General features: G+C 56.5%; 1 protein-coding gene across 2 annotated transcripts in view; it reads right to left on the bottom strand.

Annotated features, from left to right (window-relative positions):
* Positions 1 to 33: 33 nt before the first annotated feature.
* MCM5 (minichromosome maintenance complex component 5) overlaps positions 34 to 12,457 on the bottom strand; it is a 19,310-nt gene continuing 6,886 nt past the window's right edge. For both annotated transcript variants that reach the window (XM_019634060.1, XM_019634061.1), the window contains exons 7-17: positions 11,279 to 11,445; positions 10,651 to 10,822; positions 9,604 to 9,715; positions 8,113 to 8,256; positions 7,692 to 7,757; positions 7,302 to 7,478; positions 6,587 to 6,699; positions 4,172 to 4,300; positions 3,047 to 3,189; positions 1,218 to 1,345; positions 34 to 356 (exon numbers count right to left, since the gene is read on the bottom strand). In XM_019634060.1, the coding sequence (XP_019489605.1) occupies positions 255 to 356; positions 1,218 to 1,345; positions 3,047 to 3,189; positions 4,172 to 4,300; positions 6,587 to 6,699; positions 7,302 to 7,478; positions 7,692 to 7,757; positions 8,113 to 8,256; positions 9,604 to 9,715; positions 10,651 to 10,822; positions 11,279 to 11,445 (1,453 nt within the window). In that variant the 3' untranslated portion in view covers positions 34 to 254. The remainder of the gene's footprint in view (positions 357 to 1,217; positions 1,346 to 3,046; positions 3,190 to 4,171; positions 4,301 to 6,586; positions 6,700 to 7,301; positions 7,479 to 7,691; positions 7,758 to 8,112; positions 8,257 to 9,603; positions 9,716 to 10,650; positions 10,823 to 11,278; positions 11,446 to 12,457) is intronic.

Genomic DNA, 12,457 nt, shown 5'->3' on the forward strand with positions numbered 1-12,457 from the left:
TGACAGGCCACCCAGTGCAGAGGCCCACACACATGCAGACACAGATGACTTTATTATCTCAATGCTCTCCAAAAGCACATGTCCTGGACCTGCATCCAGGGCAGAGCCCAGAGGCAGCTGGGGTGGCTCCTTCCTCCAGGGGCAGAGAGGAGGAGGGCGCGGAAGTTCACAGAGATGGCGTGGGAGCGGGAAGTTCACAGAGATGGCGTGGGAGGCCCGCCGAGGGGAGGCCACACTCCGGCTGTGGGCGCCGCTCACTTGAGGCGGTACAGGACCTTGCGCTGCATGCGATGCTGGAGCTCGCCCCGCCGCAGCATGAGCTGCAGGACCTTGTAGACGGCGTGCTCCGGGTACTTCTGCAGACGAAGAAGGGATGCAGGGGCATGCTCACGAGGACGCCCCAGGACACCCACCAGCCCGCCCACGCGTCCCCCTGCTCACAGGGAACTTTCTGTCAGACCCCGCCTCCTTTGTTCTAAGGACTCACACTTCCTGAGTGCGACCACGTGCCAGACGCTGTCCAAAGTGCTCACGTGCACCAGCTCATCCCATCCCCATTGGGACCATCCCACTTTACAGGGGAGGAAACTGAGGTACAGAGAGGCTAAGTCACCACTCAGTCACACAGCAAGTGAAGTGGTAGAGATGGGACTTAAATCGAGTCCATCTGACACTAGAACCCAAGCTCTTGACATCCCCAAACCTCTCTAAGCCTCGGTCTGCTCACCTATATAGAACGGGTGTGGTACCACCTACTGCACAAAACTGCTCTAAGGATCAAAAGGAGATGATGAACGTGAAAGGAAAGCTGAGACCAGAAACTAGGATTGCTCCTGAGATTTTAAAGATGATAAGTTCTCCACAGCATCTAGAAAGCCAGCTCTTCTCTATGGGGTCAAGAGCACCATCTCCAGTGAGCGGGGAGGCCCACCCTCCTGGCTCTGCCCCGCCCCACGCGGGAGAGGGAAGATGGCAAGGGCTGGGGGAGCCCGGGGTGGTTCCAGCAGGACCACAGCCACCTGTTCTCTCCCCCTAATGGGACAGAAAAAGTACCCTGCCCCAGACTGAAGCTACCCCAAGGGGAGGAATGACGGAAGAGGCCCGGGACAAGAGGAACCGGACGCCGGTGCTGGGTGCGTGGGAACTGGGCCAGGCGCAGCCATCAGGAGACCGCCTGCACCCTCCCCTCCCCACAGCCGGCCGCAGGGAAGGCCCACCTGCTTGGTGAAGTCCTGGATGATGCTGTGCTCCGACACCTGGGAGCCAATGGCGAAACGGCGTTTGAGCTGCTTCTCGATGCGGCTCAGCATCTCCTGGTCCTCCTGGCTGGTGAATCCCTCCACCCCTGTGGACATGAGGGAGATGGGGGGTGGCTGTCAGGGATCGCAGTCAGCTTGGAGAGATGGAGGCCTCTAACCCAAAAAAGAGCAGCTGGAGCCAGGTTCAGAAGGGAAAACAGGAGGAAGAGTGTACCGGAAGAACGGAGACCTGAAGTCAGGGGACAAGGCAAGCGTGTGGGGAAGGGTGCTCCAGGCAAAGGGCACAGCAGGTGCAAACGCATGAGGCAGGCACCCCCGACTGGCTGAAAACCCAGTCCAGGGGCCAGGTCCTGTGGGTCCCTATAGGCCACAGCCTGGGTTTTGCTTTGATTCTGGGGAGACGAGTAGCCATGGGGGGAGGACATGAGCTGACTTGTGAGCAAGCTGGTAACACGTGGACCCACACAGCTGGACAGGCAGCAGGGACAACTGCTTAGAGGAATGGGCCTCAGATGGAATGCTGGAGGGGACCCACCAGTGACCAAGGGGGGAGGGCAGGAGGCCCTGGAAACATCTGTGAGGTGCCCCGAGGAGCAGCAGGCTCCTGATTTCCATCTGCTGCTGTCTCCCCTGCCAACCAAGGCCTGCAGACGCCTGTCTCAGCGAATAAGAGGGTGGGGCTGTGCTCGGGGAAGCCACTGAGAAATGAGGAGTCAAATTCCTACACAAACTACAAGGCAAACTCCTACACAAATTGCAAAGCCCAACTCAAATTTCACTGCCCCAAATCCCAAATGTCCTCTATGCCCTCAGCATCCCAGAGAGCCCTCCATTAGCAACTGTCTTGTATGACAGGAAGCCCCTCAGGGAAGAGATTGCATCTTCACCAAGGCTGGGGGTAGGGGAGATCAGACAACTCCCCCTCCCCCGGCTCCAGCCACACTGGCCCTTGAATGTGCCGAGCCTGCTCCCTCGGGGGCCTTGGCACTCAGCCTGCCTCTACTGAGGATGCTCTTCCCCAAGTCACTTTTCCTCACTTCATGCCAGTCTCCGCTCAGTGTCACCTGACAGCGGCCGCCCATCCTTCCCCCACACACCTGGCCTGCTGGGCCTCTCCCCACTGCACTTTCACTTCCTGAACTGGATCTGTTTGCTGCTTTGCTCTTGTCTCTGCCCACACAGAACATAAGCCCCACGCACGAGGCAGAGACTTTGAGATCTGCTCACTCTTAGACTCCAAGCACCTAGAACAGCGCCTGGCAAATACTAAGCACTATGAAGCATCTGCTGGGTGAGGTAATGGATTCCCCCCCCCCCCTCCGAGAGCCTGGCACGTGACCAGTGCTCCTGAGAAGTCTAGAAAGGCTGAGGCTGACGCAGGCGGGATGACTTGGCAGTATGGCCTACGCTGGCCGAGGGCCGGACCTGCATTCCAGCTAAGCAGTGACCCTGGGCACCCTGAGAAGGCCTGTGTGTGTCAGTTTTCTCATTTCTAAGAGGAAGGACGAAGTGCCCAGACTGGCTTCCAGGGGCCAGCTGTAAGTAACGTGAGGGGGAAGAGCTGGGACGCATTCAAAACGGGTATGAGCTCAACAAACAGGAGTGCTGACTCTTGTTCTTAACCAACAATTAAAGTATTCATAACGAACTGACTCAAGACGATTGTGTTCAAGGGTCTGGAGAGAAGCTGCTGCTCATCCTGGAGGAAAAGGGGGGTGAAGAGCAAATGCAGAAAAGCAGCGCACGCCCAGCCCACGGAGCCCCGGGCTGCGTCCCCGTCTGCTCACCCGACAGGGTGCCCGCCAGGGCGGCATCCAGCGTGGACACCTGGAACAGCCTCAGGGCCTCCTCCACGTCCGCCTCCGTGGCGAAGGGCTGCAGCTTCATCTTGCTCAGGGCCTCGGCGATGCGCACGATGGCCTCCAGCTGCCTGGGGGGGCGATGGGACACCAGGCTGGCTCAGCCCATCTGACATCAGGGTGGTACCTGCCCACGGTGGTAGCATTACAGGGGAGACTGCTGGCTGCCCCATGACCTGTGTGCATGTCCTTAACAATGGAACCCCAACTTTTATCCCAGCACATGGCTCCCAGCTAAAAGACATTTCCCAGCCCCTCTTGCATCTAGGTATGCCTGTGTAACTGAGACGTGGCCAATAAGTTAAGTCCAAATATTTTGTGGGAGTTTTAGAAAGTGTCCTTAAAAAGTGGGCCTCCTTTTCCTTCCCCTCCTGCCCCCTGGAATGCAGAGGTGATGGCTGACGTCCCAGTAGCCATCTGGGAGTACGAGGAGAAAGGTGAGCCTGAAGGAGCCCAGGTAGCTGATGACGCTAAGGAACCATCACACCCGTCCTGGACCCCCCACCCTCAGATCTGTTTGCCTAAGAGAGAAATAAACTTCCAATTTACTTAAGCTACTTTATCTGGGTTTCCCATTACATACAGCCAAGTCCACTTCTAACTAATAATGCTGATGGCAGGATTCAGACCAGGTAGATCCAAGCTCTTCATCACTATACTCAACTGTATAAACTCACAACAATGAAGACAGTTAGGAGCTGCTAAGAAAACTGAGGCCTAGAGAAGAAAAACAATTTCCCTGCAGCCACAGTGGGCTGGAGACAAGGACCAGGTCTCCTGGCTCCCAGGCCTGGACCTTCTCCCCCCGAGCCTTCCCCGCTATGGGGGAAGCCAGATGGAATTCAGAAAAGGAGGTTCTAGGTTTTCCTAACCTTAAACAAACCAAGAAATGGAAACAGTCAGGGAGCCCCCAGTTTACACTCCAAAAAGGACCCCTCCTGCCCAGCAGGCCTTGCCGAGCCTGCACTGTGCGGTCAGCACGGCCCTGGCTGGGGGGCCGGGCGTGCCCTGTAACGCGAGGTCCATGCGCCACAGCCCTGCCCGCCTGCTCACCGCACGGTGATGGGGATGCTGGAGCGGCGGTCACGGTCCCGCTCGTGCTGACGGGCCCCACTCCGCATGATGATGTACCGGTTCTTCAGCTTCTCCGCGGCCTCTGCCGACAGCCGGGGCCCACATCTCCTGCAGGAGGGTGGCGAGCGGCCGCCATGAGCCAGAAGGAATCCTGGGGCACCCACCCTGCCCTGAGCCCACTGCCAGCTTACAAACTGGGTGCATCACGTGGAAGAGACATAAGTAAAATCTGGGTCATGGGCAGGTGCCAGAGATCAACAACGGGAGAGAAAAACAGGCGCCTCTGTCAGAAAATAGTGGAGAAAGCCAGGCCCATCCGCAGGAGCGAAGACTGCCCCCTCCTTACTGCTGGATGACATGTGGCTCTTGGCATGAGGTGGGCATCGCCTCATACACTGTACAGAACAGGAGTCGGCAAACTGTGGCTCGCGAGCCACATGCGGCTCTTTGGGTACGTACATGTGGCTCTGAAGTAAAACTGAAAATGAAAATGAAACTATCATATCAAGTTTCATTTATAAAATTTTTAAAGGACATTATTCACATAATGGTGATTTCATTTGTTTTATGGCTCTCGAATAATTTTAAATTGTTGTGAGGGGCAGGACTGGCTCTTCCGTCTCAAAAGTTTGCCGACCCCTGGTACAGAACAATGGCACCAGCACAAGGCACAGGGCCCGCTAGACAGCAGACTCACGGTAGTCCTAGACCCCAAACTTCTACTCAAACATCTGAAAAGGGCCGGCCGAGTGGGTCAGTTGGTTAAGAGCTTGCTTAAGAGCACGAGCTCTGAGCAACAGGGTCCCAGTTCGATTCCCACATGGGCCAGTGACGCTGAGCTGCCAACAGGTGGCAGGATGGCTCAGCTGGTGAGAGCACGTGCTCCTAACAACAAGGTTGCCTGTTCAACTGGTAAGCTATGCCCGCCCGCAACTAAGACTGAACTCTGCACCCTGAGCTGAGCTGCCACCCGGATGGCTCAGTGGATAGAGCGCGTGCTCTTAACAACGAGGCTGCTGGTTCGACTCCCGCATGGGATGGTGGCTACACCCACCCACAACTAAGATTGAACACAGCACCTTGAGCTTAGAGGCCACGAGCTGCCAACAGGCGACCAGATGGCGACTGGACTTGGAGCTGAGCTAGCTGGGCCCTCCACAACTAAGATTGAAGGACAACAACTTGGCTGTTCCCCTTCCCCAATTAAAATAAATAAATAAAATAAAACAAAATAAAGTAAAACATCTGAGGATGTGATGCTCAGTGACGCTAACAAGAATCTCGGCAGTGACTGCTGTCCAGGGGCGGGAGCACATCACTCTCCCTGGGGGAGGATGGGCAAAACGATGGCTCATCAGGAACTACCCCTGACCCATCCCCCTCTCCCTCACAGTCCAACTGTCACTGATTTAGGGGAAGCCTTAGGTCACCTAAGCCCCCTGAGGATGAGGAGATGGAGGCGAGAGGGAGGCAGGAAGCTCCCCAAGACCATGAGGAGCTCAGAACTGTGAGGAAGACCCAGGAACTGCTGGGCACTGCACCAGCCATCACCGCAGTGGAGGTGGAGAGTCAGGGCCGCGCCCGGCTGCAGCATTTACCGCCAGTCAGAGGGGCACTAGAAGATTCCTCTACCCTCCAAGAGACAACTAAGGCGAATGTCGAGAATCTTGGCATAGTGACTAAAAGCACAGCCTCTGGAGCCAGATACTGGGTTTAAATCCTGGCTCCACTAACCCCTACCTGTGACCTTGGACAAGTACTTAGCCTTTCCCTGCCTCAGCTTCTCCATCCATAAAACGGACCACTAATACAGCAGCCTCATAGGGCTTGGGGGAGGGCTAAAGTTCACTTGTCCACAAAACACTCAGAATCACACCTGGCACAGAATTACTCTTTGTGTTACTATTATTGGTGATCTGTAAGAGTAACCATAATTAAAGTTTCAGCTACCATTTACTGAGGGCTTACTTGATGCAGGGCTGGGCCAAGCACTTACTCATCCACTTGTGCAATCCTTACAGAAACACCAACCCGGGGAAATCGAGGCTCAAAGACCCAATGACTTGCCCCAGGTCACACAGTGCGGGCGAGCGCTGCTCAGAGCCCACGTCCACAATGACCACACTGCTCTGCCTCCCCAAACGTCCGTTAAGCGGGGTCTTCGAGACCACCTAAATCCTATGCTCTCATTTTGGAGACGGGGAAACTGAGGCTGAGAGCCAGAGCGACCTGTGTAAGGTCAGGAAGGAGCAGAGTGGATACACAGAGCTAAAACTTGAAGAGTGGCCTCATTTCAGGGGTCCCGCCTGAGAAGCAGGCCCAGGGAACAGGGTTCTCGCCCACCCCAGGGGAGCCGGGCAGCCCCACCCCACAGGGCCTGCGTCTGGGACTCACGCTCGGCAGTAGGCGATGAACTTCTTCAGCTTGGCCAAGTCGATCTCACCCTCCACGGCCTGTGTCTGTGTCAGCGCACTCACGTGCAGAGTGATGACGTGTTTGGCCAGCATCTGGGGGGTGCGGAAGGGACACTGGGTCAGCCTATAGGTCCTCCAGAGCCTGGGTCCCAATACAGAGGCCGAGCGGGCAGGGAGAGAAGGGCTGGGAGGGCTAGAACGCACAGAAAGGAGGAGCCCCCCTCTTTCCCTGGGTGCTGTCAACAGCTAAGACAAAATCCCGAAACTGCCAGGGCCTCCGCTGCAACCCAAGGGGAGCAGATGCTGAGAACAAGCCTCCCCCACGGGAGGCAGGGCAGAGCGACAGAGACAGAAGGAGCCCTGATGACACCAAGACCCAAATCCAGCTGGGCTTCGAGACCTCAAACCTCTGGACTTGTCCATTACATAAGCCACAAGTTCCTCTCAGAACTGCGTGGGGTTCTACCACTTGCACCCAAATGACAATTCCACATTTTATATTCAAGGGAGTGAGGCCCAGGGGGAGGGTGACTGACCCCAAATCACCCACACGCCTAGTTCAATGCTCTCTGCAGTTCCCAACTGCCAGCTCCTTGGCTACCCGCTTACGGGCCTTCTACGATGGTCAGGCCTCCAGCCAAGCCCCTGGGTCACCGCCCCCAGAACCGCAGGCCTGGCTGGAGCCCCCGACGCACCACGTCCCTCTGCTCGTTGTGCTCGTCCTTGACGATGAAGATCATGTCGAAGCGGGACAAGATGGTGGGCATGAAGTCGATATTGTCCTCCCCCTTCGTCTCGTCCCAGCGGCCAAACACCGAGTTGGCAGCAGCCAGAACGGAGCATCGCGAGTTGAGGGTGGTGGTGATCCCGGCCTGAGAGGGGACAGTGAGGGGGAGATGACAGATCAGAGAATCCCAGGACGTGTCCATCACACATGAATGCACACACACATAATTCCAGGCCTGCTGCTGCCGCCGGCGGAGGCCTGTGCAGACAGGACCTGGCCCCAGGGCTCCGAGAGCCCTGCGCACGGCTGAGCCAGGCTGGACCTCAGCCGAGCGGGCTTGCCAGGGAGGACCGCTCACCTTGGCGATCGAGATGGTCTGCTGCTCCATGGCCTCGTGGATTGCCACGCGGTCATCTTCTCGCATCTGCGTGGGGGAGAGAAACACCCATCAGACCCAGGCGAGGGGGTGGCAGAAGCAAAGCTACAGCAGCGACCATTCCCAAGTCCAAACTCCACGCAGGGCCAATGGCAAGAACTGGGTCACATCTAATCCTGGTGACAACTGTGTGGGCTTGGCTCACCTCTCCCCACTCTCCAAATGTGGAAACTGAGGCTGGGAGAGGTCACGGTTACCCTACAGTGACAGCCAGAGTCTGAAGACACGTCTCCAAGTCAGAGGTGGTTTCTGTCATTCAAGCACAGGAGGCCACGCCCCAGCCCCAAGACCACCACGTGCCCCCCACCTTTCAGCCACATTTCACCCTGTCAGACAGCATCACCTTGTCAAACTCGTCGATACAGACGACCCCACCATCAGCCAGGACCATGGCTCCACCCTCCATGATGAAGTTCCGGGTCGAGGGGTCCCTCATCACCGAGGCTGTCAGGCCAGCTGCACTGCTGCCTTTCCCAGAGGTGTACACCTGGGGGAGGTAGACCGGAGGTGGTGTCAGGGCCAACACAGCTCCAGCTCCAAACTCTGATCCCAGTAAGTCAAGGGCCCAGAGAGCTATAGCTTGCCCAGTGTCACATAATCACAGCGGGCTGCAGAGTATAGAACTCAGGGCACCTCCCTCTGCACGGGGAGGCCACCCTGGCCCCAGTCTGGCCTGGAAGTTCACCCCAGAGGGGTATTCACATCCATCCCTCACCTGAGCCCCACCACAGCCCTGTGAAGCAGCCCTCAGGAGTCCACTCACACAGGGGCACACTGAGCCCAGGAGTGACACACTTCCAGCGGCCTCACAGCTGGGGGCGCTCCTGGCTCCCAGGAAAAAGCTACCCTCTCCCCGAGTCCCTTGTCATGTGTGTGTAGACTAGCGTGCCACATACAGCCACTGAGCCCCTGAACTGTGGCAGGTCCAAATGAAGATGTGCTTAAGTGTAAAATATTGATACATACAGATTTTAAACTTAGTGCTAAAAAGAAATAAATAGTAAGGTACCTCCTTAACATTCTTTATATTAAGCTACATGTGGAAATAATATTTTAGGTATACTGAGTGAAGCAGACTATCACTCAGACTCATTTTACCTATTTCACTTTTTTAATGTTGCTACTAGAACATTGAAAATCACACACGTGGCTCACCTGTGCAGTTCATATGCATGTCTACTGGACAGCCCTGGGCACACGTCCTGTCTATCCAGAGCCACACCTCCACCTTACCACCTGTCCCACTGACCACACATTCTCACCCTGCTCTGGTCCCCAGTCACATTCATCACCAGAGGCCACAGCTTACCAGACATGTGGGTTCAAATCCCTGTGCAGCACTTACTAGCTGTGGCACCTTGGCCAAGAACCCTTAGCGATTCTTTATTCTGTAGCCGTTTCTTCATCTATAAATGGGCCACAAAACCTACCGCAGAGCTGTGGTGAGCACTAAATGAGTAAATGTGTGTCAAGCACTTCAAGCAGTGCCTGGCCCTAGGCTTTAGCCATGACTATTATTAATGTTAAAATTGAGCGGATGGGCCAACTGAAGCTCAGGGAGCTGAGGTGACTTGCTCAAGGTCTACTGCCCTTGACTGGCCAAGCTGGACCCAGCCCCGTCCTGCCTCAGTGTAGCACCCTGCCCGCCACCCCAAACCTACACCCACCTGCTGGTTTTGTTCCTCCCCTCCGCATGGGGCCCAACCACAGCCAAGAAGAGTGAGAGTCGGGGTGAGCCTGCCCACCGAAGGGGTTCTGGGGACCTGGTGGCCCCGCCCCGCAGCCTTCCTCCCTGCTGGGGCGGCCACTAAGAGCAGCTCGTCCTGACACTCACCCCAATGGGAGAACACTTCTCCACAAACTTCAGCAGCTGGGACTTGGCCGTCCCCGGGTCCCCCAGCATCAACAGGTTAATGTCTCCTCGGCGAGTAAGCCCATCAGGGAGCCTAGGGGAGGACAGACATGTGAGCAAGGCAAGACTCCACCGAGGGCTGGGCTCAGGCTGGTCAGCCTCCCGACCCATCAGGAGCCTCAGAGCAGATGGGGAGGCAGGGGCTCTGGGCTGAGATCACGTTTCTACCCAGCTTAGCCTCGCCTGTGTGGTAACTTGCCTCCCAGGGAGGAGAGGGTCAAAGAAAATGGCTCTCGGGGCTGGGCACACACAGTGAGCATCCGCTACACAAGCATCCCTCGTAGCTGAAAGGAAGGCGGAGAGCCACCAGTGTGCTATGCACGGTACAGAGGAGTGGGCACCATGCGGACAGGCTCCGGCCCCACAGGTGCCTGAAAGCCAGTCCCTTTCGGTTTCTATGCCTCAACGTCCTCATCTATAAAATGGGTGTGATCCTAGCTTTCTCACAGGAACTGACTGCGTTTCAGACCCACAAAAGCACTTAGAAGAAGGCCTGGCACATAGTGAGAATTCAGTAAATAGTAGCTGCTAGTAATATTGTTTTCTATATCTCTATTATTTTATAGTTTCAAAGGACACGTGATGCCCTTTGTTAGGTTTTTCACCTGTCTTACTCATGTGGAAACTTGGGTTCAGAGGGTGGTGTCTCTCACCCAAGGTCACACAGTACATCAGTAGCACAGGTGAGACTTAATCCCTGGTCTTGACTCTGAGCCCTGAGTTCTTCCCCACTGCTCCTGCCGTCCCCCGCCATCCACCCCCAGCCAGGGTCGGGGGGTCTCTCTGGAGAGGAGGGCATGAATCAGTCCCCGGCCAGCTGACAGTGCGTCCGGGAGCTGGGGAAGGTGCTTGGCTGGGCCAAGGGTCCTGGGAAAATGAAGGGTATTCAAGCCCTGACGATCTGGCAGCTGTCGGTCTGTGGGCCAAGGCTCCATGCCCTCCCCAGACCTGGGGGGCCTGGACCCCCACCTCTTTCGGGAACCCCCGAAGAGCAGGCAAGCAATGGCCTTCTTCATGTCCGTGCTGCCAAAGATGGAGGGGGCGATGCTCTTGGAGATGACCTCATAGATGTTGGGGAGGGCGGCCAGGCGCCGGAAGTCCTCCTCCTCCTGCGGGGTCACGGTGCTGGCACAGCTGCGGCCTGGAGGGGGCAGGAGAGGGAGGGTGCCGAGTGCCACGTGAGGGAGAAGCTGCTCCAGCCACTGTCCCCTCAGGGCAGGGACCTCCGAGTCGGGACAGCACGAGCATCAGCACAAAGCGAAGGCAGAGACCTCAGGACTCCCCCTCAGGAGTGGGCCTGTGTGTCCCAGGGTGCACTGAGGGAGGGGCAAGAGTGGGGGTTCTGAGGAGCTAGAGGGCCAGATTGTGGAAGCCCTTGGAGGCCCCTGGGAAGTCTTCTATCTTGCAGAGAGGAGGGGTGACCCCACCATCTCAGCCAAGGAGCGATGTGGTGTCTTTAGTTACAATAGCACCACACACCATGGCGATTGTGTAGAACAGGGAATGTAGGAGCGAGGCCAGGGAGGAGGCCCAATAATTCAGGAGAGATGATGGGGGCTCAGCCCAGGGCCAAGCCGGGGTCCCAAAGCCAACTCACCAGAGCCATCTGTGTCCACCTGGATGCCCAGGACACGGATGTAGGAACTCCGGATGCCCACGCCCACCCTGTCGCGGCCCCTGCTAGAGGTCAGGCCAAACTTCTTGATGGAGTAGATGCCCATGATGGTGACCCTGTTCCCGGGTACCACCTTGTCACACAGGTACCTGAGGACAGGGAGGACGAAGAAAAGAAGGTGAGAGCCTGTGGGGATGGCCAAGCCCCTGACACTACCCACCTCGTCACAAGGTCCAGTCCACCTTAGCATTTCTACCCGAGGCCTCACAAGCTGAGCTGGCTCCAGACCTCTCCATCCCCGCGGGCCCAGAAGACAGGTCCCTCTCCCCCTGATCACAGCCCACCCTGAGCTTGGACAGTTCAGCTATCTGGAGGATGGTGCTGACAGTCCTTGGTCATGGTGGCAGCCTGCCCCTTCCACTGCCTTCACAAGCTCGTTCGTTACGCTGCCGCGGGTCCGAGGGATGGCTCAGTGCTGCCTACCCCCATCACTCGGAAGCCCCATCCCCATCGTATCTGCTGTCAGCCTCGTCGCGGGGCTCCCTTTAGCCATCTCAGGGGGGACCTTCCTCCTCATGCCCTCCCAGTCTCCCTGCAAGGGCCACTCCCCAATTCTGCCTCTTTATGGCTCCATGAGCTCAGCCACGTCATTTTGCCTCTGGATTTTCCTCTTAAAAAATAAGATATTGAAACAAGGAAGTCTAGCCGGAGCTGGTGCGGCGTGGAGGGAGGACTGGGGCATCTGTACTCTGCTATTTAGAAGCCGTGTGAAGTCACTGCACCTCTCTGAGCCTGGGAGGGATGATAATGTGATCTGACTCGCCGTGACTGTCGTGGGATCAAGTGAGGTAACAGACATACAAGTGCTTAAACACGAGAAAGAGTCACATCCAATAAAAGACCATCACTGTTACTATGTTCTGAGAGGATTCTATGACTCCTCTCTACCCACACCCCACTTCTGTGCTTTGTGGATCACAGACCACTTGGAGAATAAGCTAATAAATACCAAATACCTAATTTGTATTAAGGAATTACGTGATACATTTGACATACATGTTCCAGTTTAAACCGCACAGCAGGCTGACTGATGTGATCCCCATTTCACCGGGAAGGAGGCTGAGCCTCGGCAGGCTCACGTCACCCGCTGGAGGGTCTGAC

The sequence above is a fragment of the Hipposideros armiger genome, unplaced genomic scaffold (genome assembly GCF_001890085.2).
Source record: "Hipposideros armiger isolate ML-2016 unplaced genomic scaffold, ASM189008v1 scaffold_1486, whole genome shotgun sequence".
Classification (NCBI taxonomy): domain Eukaryota; kingdom Metazoa; phylum Chordata; class Mammalia; order Chiroptera; family Hipposideridae; genus Hipposideros; species Hipposideros armiger.